We start from the raw sequence: 25,208 nt of genomic DNA, 5'->3' as shown, positions 1-25,208 counted from the left end.
CTTCTATTTTTGCCCTCCCCCCCACACACACGCATCCATCACCACCTCCCAAAGTTCCTGGTATACTTTCTTTACATCCTTTTCATTTAACTTGCTTACTCTCAGCACTGCTATACCTCTCTCCCTTTTCCTCCTCTTCTCAATTTCCATTCTACCAGACGATGCTCTGACAGTCCCTTGCTCTCTCACCTGAAAGCCTTAATGTTCTGAACTCTTACAATCCTCCCCCTGGGTACCGCTACAGAATCCACTAATACCCTCTTAACCATATCCTCCCCTTCACCACCCTCTGTCATGTATACTTATGCTTCTTCAACTTACCTTCTAAAGACATCTCTAACATCTTTCCATAAAAGTTCTTACAAGACACCCTAAATATCCCTATTACTCCATCTGTCGGCTTATTTTCTATTCTATCATTAAGCTCTCCCAACAACCTTATATTTACAATCCTCCAAAAACTCTTTATATACTCATTTATCTTAATCCAGATAACTCCATCTCCTCTTCACTCTTGTCGCTACCAGGACCATATGCACTCACAAAAACCCACGTCTCCCATCCCAAATTTACGTTTGCCTAAAGAGCCCTACATTATCCTCGAATACATCTCTCTCCACTCCACCATGCAATGCCCCAACTCATTACTTAACAGCAATGCCAAGCCTTCCCTCCCTCAACCGCACTTCACCCCTGACAGCCTCCCCGTTACACTCCCAAACACAAACTCGCACCTTCCTTTGAATTTAGTCTCATTCAACGCTAACACATCCACCTTTCTTTTCACGGACAAACCGCCAATCTCTTCCCTTTTGCTCTCATCTGTACCATATCCAAGCACATTTAGTAATTCAGATACTTGGGTTATGATTCTTGGGTAGTAGCTACATAGTAAAATACACTTGTTACACTGAAGACTGTTTTGGGTGTGCCCTACGGACAAAACTCAATCATTTATGTTCGAGTTTAAAAGTTCTATTCATAAAAAAATTATAATACTTTTGTACTACTGCTATCTCTCCTACATGCCGTTCCCTTGAATCTGTTCTATATCATTTCTATGACTCTACTTCCTGATCCCACTGGAAGACGAGATCAGGAAGGGGTGACGTAAAAAGCGACTAAAGAGATCACAGAGAGTGGGAACCAGGAATCATGTACTCTGTGTTTTCCTCCTACGAGAAGTCAATTAGATAATAATGATAATTCTAATAATAGTGATGATAATGATAATAATGATAATAATAATAATAACAATAATAACAATGATAACAATAATGATAATGATAATGATAATAATGATAATACTGATATTAATAACGATAATGATGATGATGACGATGACGATGATGATGATGATGACGATTATGATGACGATGACGATGACGATAACGATAACGATGATAATGATGATGATGATATTGATGATGATGATGATGATGATGATGATGATCATCATCATCATCATCATCATCATCATCATCATCATCATCATCATCATCATCATCATCATCATCATGATCATGATCATGATGATCATGATCATGATGATCATCATCATGATCATGATCATAATCATGACGGTGATGACGATGCCGATGACGATGATAACAGTGATAACCACCTAACTTCTTTTATCTTACAAGACCCCCTATTAAAGACATCTTTCTCTTTTTCCCCCCATCCTCCATCTGATCCGGCGAGCACAGGTCCGGATAGTGGGCGAGACACTCCAGAAGCACATGGAACGGCTGAACGAGCGTCACGAAAGGCTCTGGAGTGCATGGAATACTTACGACTCCGAAGGCGACAACAACATCAGAGAGATCACCAATATTCTTCGACGTACCAACGATCAGCTGAAGGATCAGGTAGGGAGCTAAGAACGAGGAACTCCGTGTGAGAAAGTGAGAAAGTGAGAAAGTGAGAAAGTGAGAAAGTGAGAAAGTGAGAACGTGAGAAAGTCTCAGCCGGGTGCTACGTCCTAGAGAATCTTCCAATAATGAGTATTACCCTAATGGCGACGTTTTCGTCACACTACGTGTCATTAGTTGTAAAAATCTAGTGCCAATGAGGCGTAGATGTAGTGAAAACGATGCTTTAACGTGAGGTTGATGATGTAGAGTCGGGACAGATCTGAGTGATAACCACAGTGTTTTGAACGAACTAAAAAGAAAACTGAACACCTTCCATAGGATTTCTTTCAGCCGAGTGAGATAATCCAGCTGAAGTTGAAGGATTTTTTTTAGTTATGGAAACATCGTGGCGGTTGGAACTGACAGCTGTAACTACTCTAGAAATAATGCAAATTAAGTAGAACATAGTGAAATTGTTTAAGGTCTTCGGTTTGCATATTAGAGAGAGGGTACAAATCTTACCGAGAACAATTCAGAGACATTTTCTATTGTTAGGCATTTTGAATATTTTTTCTTATCGTTTATTTCCGTTTCCCTTGGGCCAGTCATGTAATGCCTTCGACATAATGTCGTATCTTATAGTTTCTTTATCCAATTAATTTCAGACAATTCCAAAATTATGTCGCTCATAAAGTGATTAACACAAATACATCTATTCCAAAGCATTTAGAATTTTGTTGTTGTCATTTATTTCCATTTCACTTCAGCTAAATGTAATGCCTTCGATATAGTGTCGAATTTTATATTTCCTTTACCCAATTAATGTCAGACAATTCTAAAATGAATAAATACATCTTCTATTGCAAAGCATTTAGAATTTTGTTGTTGTCATTTCTCTCTATTTCACTTGAGCTGATAATGTCACGCCTTCGATATAGTGTCGTATTTTATATTTCCTTTACCCAGCTAATTCCAGTCGATCCTATTTAGTTGAACGGTGGACTTGGGGGCAAACGGGATCTACGTGGACGGCCACCTTATCATGATTCCAGACCTGGCACCATCACCTCCCCACCCACCCAAAAAAAAAAAAAAAAAAAAAAAAAAAAATCTATAAGACGCATCATTGTATCCAAGGAGTTATCCTGAAGATTTGCACTATAGTATCCTGGCTCCCTCACTAACGTTCTTCCGAACTTCGCAGATCAACGTGGCGATGGCGGCTGCGGAAGCTTCGTCGAAGTCGAGGTGTTCTTCCCCCTCTTCTGGCGTCAGCGAGGATGTCTCTGGAATGCTCAGCCTCATCGAAAAGTCTTATCAAGACCAACGTGGAGAAATGCACAACCTGGCTGACATCACCCAAAACGTAAGTGCTCTTTCTTTCTTTCACTCTTCCTTTTTTTTTTTTTTCCTCTCTTTTTCTTTCTTTCTTTCACCCTTTCTTATTTTCTTTTTTTCTTTCTTTCACCCTTTCTTATTTTCTTTCTTTCCTTCTTTCTCTCTTTCTTTCTTTCTTCCTCTCTTTCTCTTTTTCTCTTTTTTTTCTTTCTTTCACCCTTTCTTATTTTCTTTCTTTCTTTCTTTCCTTCTTTCTCTCTTTCTTTCTTTCTTCCTCTCTTTCTCTTTTTCTTTCTTTTTTCTTTCTTTCTTTCTTTCCTTCTTTCTCTCTTTCTTTCTTTCTTCCTCTCTTTCTCTTTTTCTTTCTTTTTTCTTTCTTTCTTTCTTTCCTTCTTTCTCTCTTTCTTTCTTTCTTCCTCTCTTTCTCTTTTTCTTTCTTTTTTCTTTCTTTCTTTCTTTCTTTCTCTTTTCCTTTCTTTATTTCTTTTCTTGACTCATTCACAATTAGCATCCATTTAAAATTTTATTCAACTGGGTGACGGAGACGGATGGGAGTGGGAGTGGGAGTGGGCGGGGGGGGGGGTGAATCCTCGAGCGAATGCCAAAAATTATTCATATGTTTCCACTTAACCCCCTTACTTACCCAAGGGATTTCCACGAAGATGGACGAAACAGTCCAATAGTACAAGAGCAATTACGGAAAGGGGTTAACTGAGAGTGTGAATACTCTCACCTCTGTGTGTCTTTCTGTCTGTTTGTCTGTCTGTCTGTCTCTGTCTTTCTGTCTCTGGCTTTCTGTCTCTGTCTTTCTGTCTCTGTCTTTCTGTCTCTGTCTTTCTGTCTCTGTCTTTCTGTCTCTGTCTTTCTACCTCTGTCTTTCTGTCTCTGACTGTCTGTCTGTCTGTCTCTGCCTGCCTGCCTGTCTGTCTGTATGTATGTCTGTCTGCCTGTCTGTCTGTATGTCTGTATGTCTGTCTGCCTGCCTGTCTGTCTTTCTGTCTGCCTGTCTCTGTCTCTGCCTATGTGCCTAAAGTCAATCAAATCTTATTCATATAAATACGTCGGTTAATTCTTTAAATGTTGTTTGACTTAAGAAGGCGTATCAAGGGTTGGTAGGAACAAGAGGCTGCGTTTGAGGTTGAAGAGGTGAGGAAGAAAAAACAGGACCAGAAGATGGTAAGGCATGGTGTGCTGATGGTGCAGCCAAGGGTGATAATTGCCGACAATACCCCAGTGCTTTCGTCCTTATGGCAGCAATGCGTCGTTTCCGAGAAATGTTTTAGGTTCACGGCGTTGGGGGGACTCCAGGGTCACCATTTGTAGTGTTAGGTTACTACACAATAGTGTAGGTACACTTCAGTGAGAGAAAGGAATTATTCATACCCCCATTCTCTCGGAACTGTTTATTGAAAATATGATGCGAGGTATACTCGTTTAAGTCCGCTGTCTTAGTTGTGGAATACAATTCTCTATGCAAGAAGGACAGAATACACATTTAATAGCACCATGAATACATTTGCTTACGTATTATAATTCAAAATTTATGGAATAACAGTACTAATATTTACAGATATTTACACATAGATATGAGAGACGTAACAGTATTAATAATGTTATATTTCCATAATGCAACTTTAAGCTGGGTATCAATATCAATAAAGAAATTGACTTATGGTGCGCGAATTCTACAGAGAACGGAGCTTCAAAGCATGACCTTGCTACAAGGTAACATGATATGGGTTATACGCTTGTATGAGGCATAGCATTCCTAAGCTATGAGAATGGTCAAGTGTCACACCTGAAGGTGTGATTGGTATGAGGTAATCATAGTTAGTATTCAAGTCTGTCGAAATAAACACCACGTGAGGAAGGAGCCTTTATTAATACGACGTTTCGCTTGTTGTTACAGCTTTTTTCAAGTACGTAGTCGTAATACACATGACTGAGATTAAATAAGAAGAACTGGGGGAACGGGGGGGGGGAGGAGAGGAAGGGAGGTTGACTGCGGGTGGACCAAATGTCTAGGAACAGGAAAGGTTAAGGATAAGATGGAAGAATTGGGTGGGTGAAGGAGATTAGCTCACAACCGAGGAACAAAATGAGGAAGAAAATAAGAAGAGTGAGTAATTGTTTATTGCAGATGGACAACGACTTTGAGAGGGGGAAAAAGGGGGATTTTGGGGTGCAACTAGGGGTAGCATAAAATTTTGTTGGCAATGGGTATTAAAGAAATTAGGTGGGGTGAGATATTGAACATGGCACATATCTTGTTCAGTTGTGTTGGTTCCTTGTATGATGGCTGCTTCCAAACATTTTCTACCGATCTTGTAGGGTTCATGTAGTAAAGAAGTCCTATCTCTTGTGAAGAAAGTGTGAAACAAAGACAGATATTTTAATGATGGTCCTTTTAGAATAAGGTTTAGTGTGAATGTTGTTTGAGTGGTAGGTAGAGAATTTGAGAGATTGTGGAGGTAGGGAATTCAAATAAAACCTATGACATGATAACGGGTGTACCACAAGGGTAGGTATGAGAGCTGTAGGTAAGACAAGAATGAACTTTTTTAGCGTATCATTCTAGTCTCAAAGGGTCGATTGTGGGAAAAGGTTATCAAAGGTGTACATGAGGCTTGATTGTCTTCAAGTGGTTCGTTCCAGCATTTTTCCATAAATTTTCTAGAGTACAAGTCAGTTGCGGGCAATGGCATGGAAGCATCGAGGAGGATTGATGTTGTACCCCGAGCTGCCTTGTCGGCCCGTTGATTTCCGGGGATACCAACATGAGAGGGTACCCAGCAAAAGGACACGGATGTGGAGTCGGATGAAATTATGATGATGCACGAGTGGATTTTGAGGGTCATTGGGTAGAGGGAATGAAGGGTGGAAACCGCTTCCAGGGATCTGCATTAGTCAAAGATGATTATGTAAGGCGAGGGGGTGGTGTTGTGAATAAGGCAACGACATTAGAAAGAAGTTCTGCTGTAATGATTGAAGCTACTGAGGATGGGGATCCGTATTTGTGGAAGACACTGCTCCATTACCGACTCTGTGGTCGGAGGGGATGCCGTCCGTATATGTGTTTATGGCAGGGGAATGAAAGGATAAATTGGAGAGAGATTCATATCAGATAATGTCAGTTGGTTTTTAACTTTTCGATAACGTTGCTTAAGCAGAGGTGTGCATTGGGAAGTAACCAGGGGGCCTGGGTAAATGTTGTGACTGTAAGGATGCTGTCAGTTATTTCTACTATGGATAGTAAGTTTGCTATTCTCATGCGGCATTGACAGACACAGTGCTAGCATCTGTCCAACCCAGAGTTGAAGGGCCGAAGAGTATGTCAGAAATTGAGGTTGTTTGGGAATTCTTAACACGAGAAATATCTTAATGGTGTCAAAGAACGATGAGTGGTTGTAAGGTATATATTTTTTCTGCATATAAACTCGTCAATAGGGCACTGTGGAAGGCATCTGTACTGAGGTGAAGACCGGGAGAGCATGTGGGGTCTAGGTGAGTCTTGGTATCCATAATCAATTTTGCTGCGTATGAAGGTTTTGATAGATTCCAAATGAATTGTCTATCGGCTCCACTAGCTTATGTGGTCAAACAATTTTAGATCGTAAGTTTAAAGACAGGAAATTTTAGACAAGAAAGGGGAGTGTAAAGGATCAGATCTAGAAATAAAGTTTGTTCAACAACTGAGAAAAGAGTATGTCTTAACTGTATTTGCTGAATGCTTTAGCAACAGCTCTTCCACAATAGTTCAAGGTGGTTCGAATGTCTTGTCATCACTACCAATAGAGGTACAAGTATTACATTCATACAAAATACATGTCCTGGATTCAAGCTGCTTGTAAGTGTATGGGAACATTTTGTTCCAGTACAGTGTGCTGAATCCAGGATAGAGGATTACTGTAGTACTTGACTTCACTGAAAGACATTCGGACCACCCTGTACATGGGAATTAATTCTGAGGTGAAAAAACGGAATTAATGGTTTTCAGAATATTGAGTTCCAAGGGATCCAGCTCTCTGGAGAAGGCGATTAATGTGGACATGCTGAGTTCCGACACAGGCGAGGGATAGATTGTTGACGTAATTTTACAAGAAATATGTTTGGTTATACCCATCGATGGGTAGGGTAAAGAGGACGCAGAGGCCAGTTCCTTGTGGTTACTGATGGGCCGACTGTTGAGAAAACGTGACAAAGAAACTGACAACTGAACAGGACTCTTCCTCTATGTAACTTACATGAAATAGGAAGCCCAACCCTACGAAAAAAAGTCGGTGGAAAGAGATGACGGAACATGGAATGAAAGTGTCTGTTATAGGGAAACCATTTACTCATCTATTTATCTCTTTATATATTCAATTATTCATCCATTTGTTTTTTCCCTCTTAGGGTTTGGAGAGACAGAGCGAAACACTGAAGATGCTCCTGGAGGAAAGCAACATGGGTCAGCGGATCATGAACGGCTCTTTCGCCGACATCAAGCGGGACCTGAAGCATATGACCCAAGAAACGGCCTCCGAACTGAAGAATATGGAGAAGGACGTACTGGAGGCCCTCACAGAGAGAATCGAGGTCGTGAAGAGCAAGATGGTCCAGATGACTAACGTTGTCTTGGAAGGGCACAGGGTCCTCGAGGACATGATGGACGAAACGGGCTCGCAGGCAGAGATTCTCCAGAAGACCGTTCTCGAAAACTACGGAGAACTGTCGAAGGAGATCAGAGGTCTCCATCGCGTGGAACAGGTGATGGTCAACACAGCAGACTCCGTCCTCGACACAAAGAGAAGTATCGAGTTCGGCATCCAACAGATTATCTTCGAACTGGGCGAGTTGGTCAAGAACAGTGGGAAGACCATCAACAGCACCCTTTCGGACCAGATTAGCAACGTGTCCTTCGCTATCCTGAAGAACCAAACCTCAGCCTTGACCAACATGACCCAGAAGATGGAGAGTGAAATCTCCCAGGTATGGCGCCAGATTGGGATCATGTATCAACAGATGGCTCAGTCTGTGAACCTTCTGGACAAGCTACAGAACACCACGAACCATCAAGTTAGTGCCTCCCTCAACAAAGTGGGCAGCACGGAAGGAACCGTCGATAACAACAGCGAAAAAATAGCCGATGTCGAGAATAACCTTAAACAGCTCCTCGGGCGCCTTTCTCTCGTCGTCTCCGAGTTCAACTACATGAAGACGGGAGTCGGCGAGGAGCTGAAGCGTATGAGGGAGAGTATGGATCAAGGAAGGAAAGAGAAATTCCAGGTTGCCGAAGGAGACACAGAAGGAAATCAGTACAACGTCAATCAAGAGAACCTCTGACTTCAAAGAACAGGAGACCATTATTAAGCAGTAGCACTAAAGCAACACTCTTTGAAGGATAGCGTGGTTCCAATGTACTCAGTTTTTTACCTAATTATATGAACTTTCATTTCCCTGTTGTTATGGACTTTGTAGTTTGTAAGGCCTCGTCACTCCTATTCTTATTTAGATGAACCTGAATCAAATAATTCCGACTGTCGTCCCCGGATTCGAACCGAGACTCGTGAAACCACGAGATAGATATTCAACATTTACACACTATCTCTACCATTAAGAATGAAGCTCAGTAGATTTAGGATAGAGCTTAATTAGCTTCGGTAGATATGTTTCTAAGGCTTTGTTTTAATCACCAGATAAATTAAGAAACCTTCTGGAAATATGTTTTGATCAAAGTTCAGGACACACTGATTGCACGTGAACAATGATGATCATTTTGTTAATTCTCTCTCTCTCTCTCTCTCTCTCTCTCTCTCTCTCTCTCTCTCTCTCTCTCTCTCTCTCTCTCTCTCTCTCTCTCTCTCTCTCTCTCTTTCTTTCTTCCCACCTCATTCCATTCTTTAGCCTTTAACTCATTTGTTCCTTCTCCATCACATTATCCTATACCAACACCACAAACTAATTATTTTCAAACTTAACGTTAACTGAACCATTTTTCTTTTGTTTTCATTCAAATATGAACAGTTGTATTTTTACTTTTTCTTTTCTTGAAAGACGTGTGGCAGCTCTTAGCATTTTTTCACTCTTGTTTAGGTACTACAAACCTCAAATATGGTAGTTTTTAGTTACTCTTTCTTAGAGATTTTCATTTTAAGGACAGTATATATATTTTTTTCTAGATTTTGATTCCCTTCCTGGTAGAAAAACATGATCATTCTAATCAACACTATCAATCAATAGTCAGTTTCCCATTTGCGCATTCCTCTTAGATTAGTAGTAAGCAACTTGTCATAGCTCCTGTAAGTGGCCCAATGCCAATTTTCATCGTTAGTTCTCATTACTTTCTTGTGACGAAGCATCCCGAATAAAACACGATCGTTGCGGATATGTTACAGAGGAAGACCCTTAAGAACTAGATGGTCATAAGCTAACAGCCCTCTCCCTCCGTCTGCCTCTTTCTCCCTCCCTCTCTCTGTCTGTCTGTCTCTCTCTCTCTCTCTCTCTCTCTCTCTCTGTTTCTGTGTGTGTGTGTGTGTGTGTGTGTGTGTGTGTGTGTGTGTGTGTGTGTGTGTGTGTGTGTGTGTGTGTGTGTGTGTGTGTGTGTGTGTGTGTGTGTGTGTGTGTGTGTGTGTGTGTGTGTGTGTATATGTATATATATATGTATATATATATATATATGTGTGTGTGTGTGTGTGTGTGTGTGTGTGTGTGTGTGTGTGTGTGTGTGTGTGTGTGTGTGTGTGTGTGTGTGTGTGTGTGTGTGTGTGTGTGTGTGTGTGTGTGTGTGTGTGTGTGTGTGTTTGTGTGTGTGCGTTCGTGTATGCGTATGTCTAGGTACATATACACTCACTGAGTGTATCTGAACATTGGGGACCAACTGCAAAGTAAAAGGATATTTTTCACTCAATATTTTTTCCACAGAACATGCTATTTAGGGCAGAGAATTATAGTAGGAACTACAACGCAACAGACTCTCAAGGTCATTAAATGATTTTACATCACTATTTAAAAAGTGAGCTGGAAGAGCATTATCATATGAAAAATCATCTACATACTTAAATGGCGTCAGTCATATATGTAAAACGTAGCGTTGATATTTAGTAGTTGGTAGAGAACATGAGGGGTAAGGTCCAATCATTTGAAATATTGTTAGCCAGGTTTTTTGTCGAAGCCGAAAGATGGGCCAGTTGTCCATAAGTTACAAACTGTTGGTCAGTTCTTTGAAAGTTACTGTTGTTTTCCTTTGGCGTAGATCTCGCTCGGATATGATAATTCCTTGTTCGGCTATAGTGGGGTATGCATATTGTACACCATGCAAGAGATGTACGAACGGATTGGGTAGACGTTTCATACAGTAGTAGAAACACTAACATATGGTCTTATTTTGACATAAGAGCTGATCCAACTTGGAAGCAGCTCGGCCAGCGCACTACAAGAAGCTCAGAATACATAATCCAATTCTATTTTATCTGTGCATTTTATGTTCGCACTTGAGCATTCATGAGGGATCTACATTACTTGGTCTGAACCAAGTTTTGTTGTGACTGTCAAAAAAAAACAATAGATTATGTAATGGCTATGTACTTTCATTAAAAATAATCGACGCATGCAGTGTTTTATTCATCAAAGCTTTATATTATCAATATCCTCAGTCATCTGTAAGTGTTCGCAGTACCTGGGCATTAACCCGTGGATGGGGGTGTACAAATCACGTGGCGTGGAGCACACGTTGTCTCGCTCACGCGGCTATACCTGACGCGCCATCCACACACACCTGACTTTGACAGTGCGACCCTGCTTGACCCGACCTAACTTAATCTAGTGCAATTATGTAATTACGCACCGCGGTATATATATCGGCTCCTAGCCACAAGCGGGCTTACACCTAAGACAAATACACACGTTTCCTGAGTCACGTAATTCTCTGCCTTCAGGGTAGTGCTTGGAAGAAAAGAGATACACACACACACACTCGCTGGCTCAGCAGAGATCGATCGTCGACCTTCACTCAGCCAGCGCCCATAACTCTTCGCCGACCGGTCGTGGGGGAGGAAATGTTATCATGTCCTTTAGTCTCCTGCCCTGTCAACCGGTCCGGCACACGCCTGGCCTCATCGCTGCCGCTGATGAACGGGTTTACACTTCTGACAAATACACACGAGTGACGTAATTCTCTGTTTTCAGAGTTATGCTTGGAAGAAAAAGAGATACACAAATCAACACTCGCCCGCTTGCCCCCACCCCCATAATGCTATCGTATCACTCTCTTGACTACGCTTCGGACATCGCCCATTGCCTCGTTAGAGGCCAAACGCCCATTACCTCAACTGGGGTTAATCAGGAACGTCCTTTGCCTAGCTTAGGGTTAATCAGCAACGCCACACGCGAAAAGTGAACCCTACTCACTTCTCATAAGATACATACACACACCTCTCACAAACATAACCACACCCCACGCACAAATATCTACACGTACTTTTTCTTCAACTAAGATGCGCTTCCTTTCTAACTTTCTCTTGTACTACATCTTCTCATTTCGGTTTACCTCCCACTAAAGATTTTTCCGTTTTTCAATCTTTCCCTACTACTACGCCTCCTACCATTTTCTCAACTTTTGGTGATTCTTAATCGCAGGCGTCAGCGCCGCCGTCCAAGTTCCCTGCCCGTTTCTCCCGAGCCACCACCATCAATCATCCCTTAGTTTGTCACCCATGCATAAAGTGCTTATTGGCAATAGCCCTCTTTTATACACTACTATCTTTTAATTTTCTTGCAGACATTCTTCTCCTCTCACACAAACCGATCCCGCGTGAGCGAGTGGTCTGTCCTAGGTCGCCCATAATCAGTTCAGTTTTAACTAATAAATAAAGGAGACGAATTCACGAACACTTTTCTTCTCACCGTAGCCCACAACGGGTACAGGGGAAAACGACAGAAGCGGACGAAGCGAGGAGAAACCAGTGTTCGATTTGCTGAACCCTGGCTGGGAAATCACTCACTTGTTTCTACTTGTCCTCTATCATATCAGTTCTTCATTATTTCACATATCTATAGACTGATTTCATAAAGTTTGCTGATACAGGTAAGACAACTACTACGATAAAAGAAGTAATAAATATTCAACCAAAGATACACATACCCGTACATAGTTCTATATCATGGGTCAAATTGGGTGCCAGTTTGATACATCAAGGAGATGAAGACAATCTATGCTTATTTATCATTTTCATATCAAATGAAAATGACAAGGCGTACTGAGTACTGTGATTTATTTGAGTTACATAAGTCTTTTTTTAGTCAACACTCCCATGTACAGCCCACAAGGACACGGTTAGTACCATAGACAATTTCTATGTAATGTTTTATTCTGATCACCAAAGTTACATGTACACTTTCCGTACATGAGGGATCCTTTTCCATCTGTGACCCATTTTTGACCAGAAATTTTAAGTTTTCAGCGTACCCTTCTCTCTCTCCCTCTCTCTCTCTCTCTCTCTCTCTCTCTCTCTCTCTCTCTCTCTCTCTCTCTCTCTCTCTCTCTCTCTCTCATTCTAAGCTTTAGGTTTCATATCCCTATATTTCGTTTTTTGTTTGCTCTAGATGAACGTCGTTCGGATGATACCAATCATACAACCTATCCCGTGTCTTTCTGTTTCTATCCCACCCGGTCTTCAGCCTGGGTCCGTGTTTCGCAATCGCTTCCCGTACGACGCGTCTGGCATAAGCCTTGGACTGCATCGCCCGCGCTAGGTCGAGAAGGGGAAGATCCTGCAAGTACAGGACAAGGGGCCCCAAGGAGGTGTCCACGTATTTCTGTAAGAGATACAAAATAGACTGTTAAAGAATGAATAGAGGGAAAGACGTGTGACAAAGTACAAAGCTTAATATTCCACACTTCATTATAAAAACCCCTCCCTCTCGGCCGACCGTGTAATGTTCCAAAAAGTCAACTGCTGATTTCTTTTTCGTCTGTATGATCAGACAGAAATCGTATTATATTTATCATTGAACTATCAGAGGGAATATCCAGCTTCATGAATATGTTTGCAGATGATGCTTATATACAGATGAGAGTAACAGGTAAGAGAAGAGTAGGCTTTCATTGAGATCAAGATTATATATATATATATATATATATATATATATGTATATATATATGTATATATATATATATATATATATATATGGGAACCAAAACTGGCAAAATTTAATCTAATGCAACTGAAAATAACGGTAAAACATGCAGTCTGGGCAATGAGTGGCTATCTACTGTATAGACCGTCTATATACATAGGGCATTCCCCCATTTACAAAGGAGGTAGACATGTCAAAAGGCAAGTACCCACTCCCACCCATTCCGCTCCCATCCACCACACTCCCTTCCCTCTCATCTTAGCTCCTCATGGATGACGGGTCATCCCTGTATCCCGCCCATCGCCCTGGGTCAGAAGTAACGCAGAAAGACACAGAATATCCACAGAAAGGCCGGTTCATTTAATCGGCGTTCGCCAATCTCCACTAATTAAGAGTGGACCAAAAGGTCTCCTGTCGACATGCTCCACCTTTGTAATCCTTTGTTTGTAATCAGTATGAATCTGGAACTCTGACTCACCCAAGTCCTGAGCCCGAACGAGCACATAACTTACATACATACATATACCAAAGGCTTTTTTCACCCTTATAAGGGAGGTAGCCAAAAAACAAAGGCATAAAAACCACTCCCACCCATTCCATCCCTATCACACTCCACTCCCCTCCACCCTCTTCTCTCCCTCTTATCTTGGCACCTCCTGGATGACGGGTCATCCCTGCATCTTGTCCACTGCCCTGGGTCAGAAGCAGTGTCACAAGATACAGCACATCCACAGCATAACTTAATTTCAGAAACGTCACACAATACACAAGTCCCAACCTGCAGTAGTATGAAATCAACACCTAAACAAAAAAACGCAACTAATCTTGCAAAAGGTAAACGAGATCATCATCACGGAAGGAGAATCATGTCTTTACAGAGAGAACTTGCAGTAATTACTATGATAAAGAGGAGAGAGGGGTGATAAAGCCTATATAAAATGATAGATGGGAAACTTTGCAAAGACAACAAAATATGCGTAAAACACGTCACAGACTGAAACTGCAGAAGGTTTGTGAAAAAGGGATGTTCAGAAGTACACTTTTCCATACAGAGCACCGGGACATGATAGATTGCCATCAGAGGTAATAAACGTCCTGACCATAAAAAAAAAACTTAAAAAGGTATATGAAGACTTAAAAGATAGAAAATAAATTATTAGATAAGAGAATCAACCGATCGATCTACAAGTCCGTTGTCCCTGGTTTCTCTTGCTTGGGTAAAAGAAACATGGGAAAGCCAGAAAGTTAGAACTGGGTAGCAAACTCCAAGGAGCACAGAAGCCACATAAAACACATACACAAACATACACATCTATGGACGGAAGAGTACATGCCCATGAGCCGGGAGTCAAGTCGAAATACCCAGACACTCCTCCGTGTTGCATCATTTTGCTTTCCCAGGCCTCACCTGAAGATTGAGACACTTCTCTTTAGACGAGACGTCTTTCGACGCTCCCCAAATGATAGCGCCCTCCAGCAGGAAGAACCGGGACATTCCAAGGGTGTTAAGGAGGTCCATATCAGATACAAACACATCCACGTCTCGGTACCTGATGAAGAAAATTCCCGTTTTCTGTATACTGATACACAGAGAGTGCCCGAAAGCTTGTCATAAACTTTTGTGTGTTTGGTGAACATTCTAAGAAATGCTTGTCTTCTGTGACGAGCAAGACAAAACTATCCGTCCTTCAATGCAAATTCATCTTTATCTAACTATAGTGGTCACAACGTTGTATAAAACCAATATTATTTGATGCATGAAGGACAGATATTTCATAAAAAAGTACCAGTATTTCATCCGTCCATACGCCATTATAGCGTAGAGAGACAGGATTGTAAAACGACGTCTACCTACATGTAATGAACGTAAGGTAAAATTGGCATATCCTTGCCGACTTTTTTCCGAATTCTGATGGATTCGTTGAGTTGACCCTCGACGTGCTTTTTCCTCGATTCTTCATCCCAGCCGCCGTCTCTGGGAATGTAGATGGAGGGAAAGAGAGCCGTGCTCCTGTCAAACAGCCATAACGACATATCGTTGTGTTCCATCACCTGCAAAAAAAAAAAAAAAAAAAAATGTAAGTTTTCTAACGCCACGGTGTTTGCGGTTATAATCTGTCTAGATTAGTGGGTCTCAACATATTTGTTCATGGGTCCTTGCCTTATGTGACTCTGTTCCTCCAAGTGGCCGAAGATCAATTCAACGATGAATAAAATCGTCTTGCCTTGACAAACTAGCATTCATAGTTACTAACAATGACAGACCGTGTGCGCACGCGCGTGTGTGCACGCGCGTTTACGTATGTGTGTGCATGTTTAAATGTATATGTGTTTTACACAAAGCCCAAGCCCACTAGTGTCTTATGTAAAAGAGGAACTGGGGTCGCAGATTAGTGATCTTTCCTATCCTCGGGAATCAGTATGTGTGTGTTTACATTTGGTACAAAGATCTAAGGACATGGTCTCACGTACAGACGGCTTGCAACCGACGTCATCCGGCTTGTGGTTGTGACAGTAAGGGAAGTGGTAGTATCCCCACACAGCTTTTGGCCGAAGAGCTTCTCCCATGATCAAGGGAGCCTGAGGGAAGGGAAAAGGTCTTTATGCTTTCAGAACTAAACGATGAAACTTTACAATGTCATTCACTACGTATATGTATTCTAGCTGCATCGTTGAGATTTTATTACAAAGGATTACAAAATAGGAGCATGGCGACAGGAGACCTCCCGGTCCATAACTAGGTCGGATGCGAAAAAAAATAAAATAATGATAAATAAATAAATAGATAAAAATAACAATAATCTAAATAGTAATAAAGAATAAATAAATAGATAAAATCAAATAATAAACAAACATGTAAATAGTAAACAATAATAAATGGACAGATAAACAATAATAGATAATAATCAAATAAATGATAATAAACAAACAGACAAATAATAACAAACAAATAATATAAAATAAATGGCAGGCATTACAGCATCTTGCTCAGGTGTTTATCTAAACGAATCTTAAAGCTTCGAACTAAACTACATTGCACTGCCTGTGCAGGAAGTTTATTCCATTCATTAACTACACGGTTGGTGAAGTTGTTTCTACCCACTTCCAAATTAGATCTATTTCCTGACAGCTATATCCAGCTAGATAATACCGCCCGTCTTTCTAGAGGGAACAATATTCCTTCTACGTGAAAAACTCATCCCGGTCATCCATTTCAGATGATTAATTGAGATCGTTCTTCATACATCTAACCCAGTGGTTCCTAACCTTTTCTGGCTTGAGAGACCCTTGCCAAGCCTTCCAGAAGTCCCCGGCACCCTTATTAGAAAATCTAAATTCTAGTTTGTCAGTATTTTGTTGATTTAACATCAGTGTAACACAATTTTGTCCCTGGATGATATGAAAACACTCATCTTTACACTGATGCTGATTTAATGAACAAAAATGGATGACAGAGAGAGTCGGTAATACGAAAATTATTTTTGCCCTGGTTTTTGGCGGCACCCTCCTTCAGTTGATCTCACGGCACTCTTTGGTGCCGCGGCACACTTGTTGAGAACCACTCTAACCCCTTCCCAACTACCAAAAGATCCTCACACGGTTTCCTAAATCAACCTGACGACAACCGGACTGAAAGAAAAAATATAATCTTTAGAGACGACAGGTTCCTCTGAATTCAACGGAGTCCTCTGGCGTCACGAGAAGAGGGATTGACTACGTACCTCGAAGTAAGGTTTGATGGTTTCGTTGAAACTCAGTTCAGCGTATGCCTTGATCTGGTCGTCGTTCCAGTCAGGGTACTGTTCCATGACCCATTGTTTGACGATGTTCTTGAATTCCAGCTTGTTCATAGAGTAGCTTGGGTAATACGCTTCGAAATCCAAAACTGCTACACCTTGAATTTTGAAATGAAAGAAATGAATTATTATATGTAACTGCGTGTATATACATATATATATATATACATATATATATATATACATATATATATATATATATGTATATGTGTGTGTGTGTGTGTGTGTGTGTGTGTGTGTGTGTGTGTGTGTGTGTGTGTGTGTGTGTGTGTGTGTGTGTGTGTGTGTGTGTGTTTTTTGTGTGTGTGTGTGTGTGTGTGTGTGTGTGTGTGTGTGTGTGTGTGTGTGTGTGTGTGTGTGTGTGTAAGTGTGTGTGTGTGTGTATTATAAGTTGCTCTGCTCCGTAGTGTTGCATACTACTAAGTAAAGAGCTAATATCCAGACAGGGATGTAAACACACACACACACACACACACACACACACACACACACACACACACACACACACACACATATATATATATATATATATATATATATATGTATATATATATATATATATATATATATATTTATATATACATACATGCATATACCAAAGGCTTTCTTTCCCCTTACAGGGGAGGTAGCCAAAAAACAAAGGTATAGAAACCATTCCCACCCATTCCATCCCTTACATATGCCATTCCCCTGTACCCTTTTCCCTCCCTCTTATCTTGGCATCACCTGGATGACGGATCATCCTTGCCTCTTGTCCACTGCCCTGGGACAGAAGCAGTGTCACAAGACACAGCACATTCACAGCAAGGCCGCTTCATTAAATTGGCGACCCCCCTCTCCATCCCCTCATGGAGAAATGGAGAAAATTGGGAGAAATCCCTTCGGGCTGCGTCAAATTATTTCTCATACATACTCCCTCATCCCCCATCCCCCACCCATTCCCTCTCATGCATCACAGCATCACCCATACACAACATTCTCCATTCACCCCTATCTTCTGTCCTCTCCCGTCCTTCCTCAACAGACATTCCCCTCTTTCCCAATTCCCCTTCTACCCCATCCATCCATCTCATCTTAGGTCGACCCCTTATGTTCACTCCCTCCACCTCTGTTTTCCACACCTCTTTTACTAGTCTTTCTTCACTCATTCTTTCCATGTGTCCAAACCATCCCAATACTCTTTCATCAAACCTATCTCCCAACTCCCTTTCCACCCATGTTCTCCTCCTCACCTTCTCATTTCTCACGCTATCCAGCCTAGTAACCCCTATCGTACTTCTCAGGCACCTTATCTCAAACTTAAACTCCTTCTCTCTTCCTCCATTATATTCCATGTTTCTGGCACAGTAAAGAAAAGAAGACTACCAGACGTTAATTCACCAATGTAGAGTTAAACATACTCTCAACAGAGACAGAGGTAGAGAGAGAGAGAGGTAGAGAGAGATAGACACAGACAGACAGACAGAAGGATGGAGGGAGAGAGGGGAAAAGGGGGAGTTGGAGGGTGGGAGGGGGAGAGGGAGGGAGGGAGGGAAAGATGGAGGGAGGGAAAGATGGAGGGAGGGAAATAGAGAGAGAGAGAGAGAGAGAGAGAGAGAGAGAGAGAGAGAGAGAGAGAGAGAGAGAGAGAGAGAGAGAGAGAGAGAGAGAGAGAGAGAGAGAGGGGGTGGGAGAGGGAGGCGTTGAGAACAGATGCTAAATCTCTTTCTCCAACACACTACACTTTCTCTTTCCAACATAGTGTGCACCATTGGTGGGGGGTTTTTTCACCACAATTTCCACCATCAACACCGCCGCCTCTACGCTTGGCACTTTCTCCCGAATTCTCTTTGAACTGATTTTCCAAAATTACGTCGTTTCCTGCATTGATGATGGCCATTTCTCCAACAATATCAGGACCTCTCCTTCTCCACCCCCATGTCTGTCCCTCAGCACTATCATAAGCATTTAAGAATGAAGGAGACTGTAAGAGACCATAAGGCCTACACTACGCAGTTCCATATTCATTACCATTTATCATCCCTATCCATAAATTTATCTAACCTTCTTTTAAAACAATCAATAGTTTCGGTGCTCACTACATGGTTACTAAGTCTATTCAATTCATTTAACGCTCTGTTTGTGAACAATTTCTTGATTGTTTACTTCTTTAGTCTAAATTTGTCCAATGTAAATGTTTCCTTCTTAAGTGTAAATTTGTCCAATGTAAATGTTTTCTTCTTAAGTCTTAATTTTTTCAATGTAAATATGTCCTTCTTAAGTCTAAATTTGTCCAATATAAATGTTTCCTTCTTAAGTCTAAATCTGTCCAATGTAAATGTTTCATTTTTAAGTCTAAATTTGTCCAATGTAAATATTTCCCTCTCAAGTCTAAAAATGTCCACTATAAATATTTCCTTCTTAAGTCTAAATTTGTCCAATGTAAATGTTTCCTTCTTAAGTCTAAATTTGTCCAATGTAAATGTTTCCTTCTTAAGTCTAAATTTGTCCAATGTAAATGTTTCCTTCTTAAGTCTAAATTTGTCCAATGTAAATGTTTCCTTCTTAAGTCTAAATTTGTCCAATGTAAATGTTTCCTTCTTAAGTCTAAATTTGTCCAATGTAAATGTTTCCTTCTTAAGTCTAAATTTGTCCAATGTAAATATTTCCTTCTTAAGTCTAAATTTGTCCAATGTAAATATTTCCTTCTTAAGTCTAAAATTGTCCAATGTAAATGTTTTCTTCTTAAGTCTAAATTTGTCCAATGTAAATGTTTCCTTTTTAAGTCTAAATCTGTCCAATGTAAATGTTTTCTTCTTAAGTCTAAATTTGTCCAATGTAAATGTTTCCCTTCTCAAGTCTAAATTTGTCCAGTGTAAATGTTTCCTGCTTAAGTCTAAATTTGTCCAATGTAAATATTTCCTTTTTAAGTCTAAATATGTCCAATGTAAATGTTTCCTTCTTAAGTCTAAATTTGTCCAACGTAAATATTTCCTGCTTAAGTCTAAATTTATCCACTGTAAACCCATTACTAAGATTCCTGCTCTTCTTTGTTCGGAGTTACTGGTGTCTCCTTCTCCTTTTAAAACTGGTGTTATCCTCATCACCAACGATATTGATGTCCCCTCCAATAGAACTACAGTTTCCCCACCATCAGTTGCCTCATTCTCTGACGAAAACATCATCTGTATCAGTAACCACTCGCCTTGTACTACGACAAACACTCGAACATCACAGCTATTTGCACATCAGAGATGTGCAGATATATCTTTTGTTGTTGTTGTTGCACTTGTGTTTTTTGTTGACAAAGATAATATTTGATATTAGAGAATTACTCTATATTGAAATATATATTAAACAATCGACAAAAATGTAACATAATTGCCTAACGGTGTATTATGGGTGTCAGCTTAGTACATCCACCTAGAAAAACGGTGTCACGTCGAAGGAATTATCCCCTTTTTTGCTTCGACAGATCCACCACACCGGGACAAACACGACAAAAGCTTACCTCGTCAAGTCTTACATATATTAAGATCACCCCATTGCCACCTTTTTAATGCATGAAGAGCTTGATCTGCCTATGCCTGGTCTGGCGAGGCCATTTTGTTGGTGACTGTACATCCATCTGACCTGTGGCTTACAACGCCGCTTTACCTTCTTCACTACCCCACACAGACACCACGCCAACTCTGACGTCACATATGTAATCATCATCACCCAAGAATTCTTCATTTACCTCTCTGTACCCCCAATCCTTAGGCATTTTTCCTCCTCTTCCTCCTTATCCTCTTCCTCCTTATCCTCTTCCTCCTCTTCCTCTTCCTTCTCTTCCTCCTTGTCCTCTTCCTCTTCCCACTCTCCCTCATCTTCCTCCTCCTCTTCCTCATCTTCCCTCTCCTCCTCTTCCTCTTCCTCCTCTTCCTTCTCCTCCTCTTCTTCCTCCTTCTCTTCTTCCTCCTCCTCTTCCTCCTCTTCCTTCTCCTCCTCTTCCTTCTCCTCCTCCTCCTCTTCCTCCTCATCCTCTTCCTCCTCTTCCTCCTCCTCTTCCTCCTTTATCATGGTATAAACATAAGCCCCGAGATCATCTCAGACAAGCTCACCACCCTGACCTCTACTTGTATCACCTTGCAGGGATAGTGAGTGACAAAACTATTCTTAGATCAGAGACCGTGAGGGACAAAACTATTCTCTAGGTCACATGACCTGAGGTCACATGACCTAAGGTCAACTCACCTTCGAAGTCCTTAGGCACTTGTTCGATGACGTCATTGTAGAACTGGAGCAGATGTCGCGTGAGATTCCCCCTTTGGGGAATTCCTCCGTTGATGACATCGTCCCCATCGAAGTGAGGGAATTCCCCGGGATTATAGAAGATCGTCATCTGCAGGAGTTTAGTGCTGATTAGAGACTCAAGAAAGAGGACGAGACGAAAGCCCCAGAAGGAATTTTACTATGCCTTTTGGTTCAAATCCTTCTTCTATTTATTCTCAAAGAATCTAATCACTGATACTTCCAGAAAATAATAAGGTTTTGATTTCTTCACTTAAATACCTTATCGCCTCTGAAAACATCGTCCGTGTTTTGGGTTATTCCGTACTGCTCCACTTCGATATGGATGCCGTGGTGGATGCATTGTTGGCTGGGCACATTCCAGTACACGGGAAAGGGGCTCGGAGCTGCGCATGCGCGGTTGAGGCAGCAAATCAACACCGCCAAGCCGACGAACCAGAGGTTCATAGGCCTCATCCCTGAAGGCATACGATACAAGTACAAAGAATAAGGTGTCCCTTCAGTTTCACCAAAGTCCCGATCATGTGGGTGCTTATGTAGGGAAATTAACCTTTCAAGATGACTTGCACGGATTACGAAATCTGTCACAGCGTCTAGAAGCGCGCGTGCTCACGTAGTGAGGAGATGAAGAGCGATTTGACGTCACGTCGCTTTCTCCCCTCCCGTGGCAGACCAAGCTTCCTGTCATTTGATCTACGGGTATTTCTTTTTTTTTCTCGGCATCCATTGGCGATAATCCCCACAACGCGACGAAAGCCATTTTTGTCCTAGTATATTTTTTTCTGAGGCGGATTATGGTATGTTACAAGAGTACTGGAATACAGAGAAACTCACATATGCACACATACACACACACACACACACACACACACACACACACACACACACACACACACACACACACACACACACAAACACACATATATATATATATATGTGTGTGTGTGTGTGTGTGTGTGTGTGTGTGTGTGTGTGTGTGTGTGTGTGTGTGTGTGTGTGTGTGTGTGTGTGTGTGTGTGTGTGTGTGTGTGTGTGTGTGTGTGTGTGTGTGTGTGTGTGCGCGCGCGCGCGCGTGTGTGGATGAGATGGTGGCTCAATCGGTGCAGGTTACTAAAATGACCCGGGTGGGAAAAAATCAAAGAGGTTAACCAACGAAATTTGCCCTAAAATCGTCAAGTAACCGATTTGGCCCAAAGTTACCCTAGAGGGAGAGGGTCGTGCACAGAGCACTGTGTGGTAGACACTCCATCGTCCATACCGGCCCATGCACACTTGTATATATTCCCTCGTCGACAGTGAAGTCGCTATCATCAGTTCCCTTTCAGTACACATCTCAAACATTCACTCTCTACTTTCATTCCTTTCTGGCGCTCTAAGATTCCATATTACTCCATGAACTGGCTCATGTTCTGCTCTTGCATTAAGCTCTCCCAAAACCACTGCATTTACACATCTCCGAAAATTCTAAACGCACTCATTTGAATAATCCCAAAATTGTTCTCTCTTTTCACTTTTTCTCGTTGTTAGGGCCATACGCACTCACATCCATAACTCTCAGTCTATTCTCTCTTTTGTCCATATTATGAAGATATTTCCTTTCCTTCTTTTTCGAAGGTGCTAAGATAAGAGGGAGGGTGGAGGGGTGTGGAGTGTGTTCAGGGATGGAATGGGTAGAAATGATTTTATGCCTTTTCCTTTTTGGCTACCTCCCTTGTAAGGGGGAAAAAGCTTTGGTATATTAATTTCATTTAACGCTAATACATCCATCTTTCTTCCCACATATACATCTCATAATCATTCCTTCCTTTCATATTAATTTCATTTAACGCTAATACATCCATCTTTCTTCCCACATATAATACATCTCATAAGCATTCCTTTCTTTCATATTAATTTCATTTAACGCTAATACATTCATCTTTCTTCCCACAAACATACTACCATTCTCGTTTCAGTTTTCGCTTGTTCCACATCAACGAACATTCAAATATCCAGAATCCCTTTTACTTCGATTCTTCACAGGAGAAATTTACAGAGAGGAATTCCAAGATCCTCTCATCCGTCTGTTTAGTCGTCTTCTATCACACGCATGCGAACACGGTGGCAGTATTCTCATCCCTCACCACAAGAGCGTAGGGAAACAAGAGTTAGAGACTTAGTTGTAAAGTATAGATTCAAAGTGGATAGTGGAAAGGAAGGAAGGAAAAATAAACATTTCTTTCCTTTCCTTCCACTGCTGAGCATGACAAGATGCAAACATAAGCAGTAATTCGTACAAAGTTTTTCTGTTCACATGTAGAAAGTTTTATTCCATGAAATATTTATTTGCTCTCAGAAAGCACGATCAGAACCGATCCGGGAATCGGCACACCATAATTCCGAATAGAAAGAACTTTATCCTATAACTTTTTCATCACCCAGGCTGTGAAATGGAAGTTTTTCCGTGCTAGGACATCACGAAGACAGCGAAGAAACGTAGAGACTGAACAGCACATCAGGCTTAATGACCCCATTATGAGTCGATAGCTTTAAAAAAAAAAAATGCTGGGGCAATGGTCCTTATAAACAAAATGGTGAAAAAAGTCCATCACACCGACAAAGACACACAAAATGACAAATACCCAAGGAATACAAATACAAAAAGCAACTTTCACAACTCACCTAATGCACTACTCACTGACAATACTGTAGTATGTAGTCTATTGTTCTTTGGGGTGCCGCAATAGCACCTGTAGTTAACGTCTGTCCTCCACCATCTGCAGTCTTAGGAATAAGAAGTTTTCTTTATCAGAGGCTCGGCGGACTGCATAAACCTACTTCTTTGATATCAGTTGCTTATGTAAACCATTCGACACACTGCGTGTTTCTGTGAACAGACAGTTTGGTTCCCAGCCAGTGGTGTCCAATCATTTTTTTTTTTTTTTTTTTCGTGGGAATTGCCCTTGTAGGATCCGAGTCCAAAATCTAAGGTTTAAGGTGAATTTTTATTTTGCAGAATTTCGAAAATACGTATTTATTCTTATTTCTATAATAAGAGCTGTGGACTGAGGTAAAGTGCACACACACACACACACACACACACACACACACACACACACACACACACACACACACAAACACACACACACACACACACACACGCACACACACACACACACACACACACCAATTCTCGTAATTTTTTTCTGTTTTAGTCACCTCTTGGCACAAGCTTTATCTTTATTTATTTTCTATACGTTGTGCACACTTTCATTTCGCCATTTTCTTTCCTTGGTAAATAAAGAAATAAATTTTTGTACATACAAGGAAAAGGATATATATGTAGTCTAGATAATAAAGAAAATATTGTATACTTACAGTAAAACTTAGGAATGTCGTCACCAGCGTTGTAGATAGTATCGTCAGCATTTCGAGAAAACTGAGCGAGTAGGTCTGCCCCACACCTATCATAATTCTTACTTCCTTCCATTTCATTCTTTCCTGACACAAATCCCCCCTCCCCCTATCCCCCATCTTATCTATCCTGCCCATTAACCAAAAAAAAAAGGTTAACAGATTAGTCATGAGATTGGCTCTAAACATCCTTGATGTTATAGCTCCTCTTTGAAAGAATATTACCAGCCGTCTGCACTGAGTACAAATGTGTTCATCCTATGTGTGCATAAGGAAACCATACCGCACCATATTTAAATGGTATATTCTAACGAGATTATTACCAGCCGTCTGCATTGAGTACGGAAATGTTCATCCCAAGTGTGCTTAAGAGAACCATACTGCGGCAAATTCAAATGGTATATTCTAACGGGAATATTACCAGCCGTCAGCACTG

General features: G+C 41.1%; 2 protein-coding genes across 2 annotated transcripts in view; one reads left to right on the top strand and one right to left on the bottom strand.

Annotated features, from left to right (window-relative positions):
• LOC143032022 (uncharacterized) overlaps nt 1-9,057 on the top strand; it is a 78,189-nt gene extending 69,132 nt beyond the window's left edge. The window contains exons 4-6 of the mRNA XM_076196495.1: nt 1,710-1,871; nt 3,061-3,222; nt 7,590-9,057. Of these exons, the coding sequence (XP_076052610.1) occupies nt 1,710-1,871; nt 3,061-3,222; nt 7,590-8,519 (1,254 nt within the window). The 3' untranslated portion in view covers nt 8,520-9,057. The remainder of the gene's footprint in view (nt 1-1,709; nt 1,872-3,060; nt 3,223-7,589) is intronic.
• On the bottom strand, nt 8,951-24,238 carry LOC143032029 (hyaluronidase B-like). Its single transcript, XM_076196502.1, has 8 exons — nt 24,041-24,238; nt 21,641-21,837; nt 21,323-21,470; nt 17,033-17,205; nt 15,783-15,890; nt 15,166-15,362; nt 14,719-14,860; nt 8,951-12,989 (listed from the first exon to the last, which is right to left on the bottom strand). The coding sequence occupies exons 2-8, from the start codon at nt 21,833-21,835 to the stop codon at nt 12,750-12,752; spliced, it is 1,203 nt and encodes a 400-aa protein (XP_076052617.1). The 5' UTR covers nt 21,836-21,837; nt 24,041-24,238; the 3' UTR covers nt 8,951-12,749.
• Nucleotides 24,239-25,208: the final 970 nt, after the last annotated feature.

This window comes from Oratosquilla oratoria, chromosome 1 (genome assembly GCF_046742065.1).
Source record: "Oratosquilla oratoria isolate Oo_2021 chromosome 1, ASM4674206v1, whole genome shotgun sequence".
Classification (NCBI taxonomy): domain Eukaryota; kingdom Metazoa; phylum Arthropoda; class Malacostraca; order Stomatopoda; family Squillidae; genus Oratosquilla; species Oratosquilla oratoria.
This window is presented reverse-complemented; position numbering and strand designations above follow the sequence as displayed.

Coding starts and splice junctions, on each gene's coding strand:
- LOC143032029 (XM_076196502.1), bottom strand. CDS start 21,835: ATGAGGCCTATGAACCTCTGGTTCGTCGGCTTGGCGGTGTTGATTTGC. Junction 17,206..21,322: donor AGTGCCTAAGGACTTCGAAG/GTGAGTTGACCT, acceptor TCAAAATTCAAG/GTGTAGCAGTTTTGGATTTC. Junction 14,861..15,165: donor TTACCTTACGTTCATTACAT/GTAGGTAGACGT, acceptor TTTCTTCATCAG/GTACCGAGACGTGGATGTGT.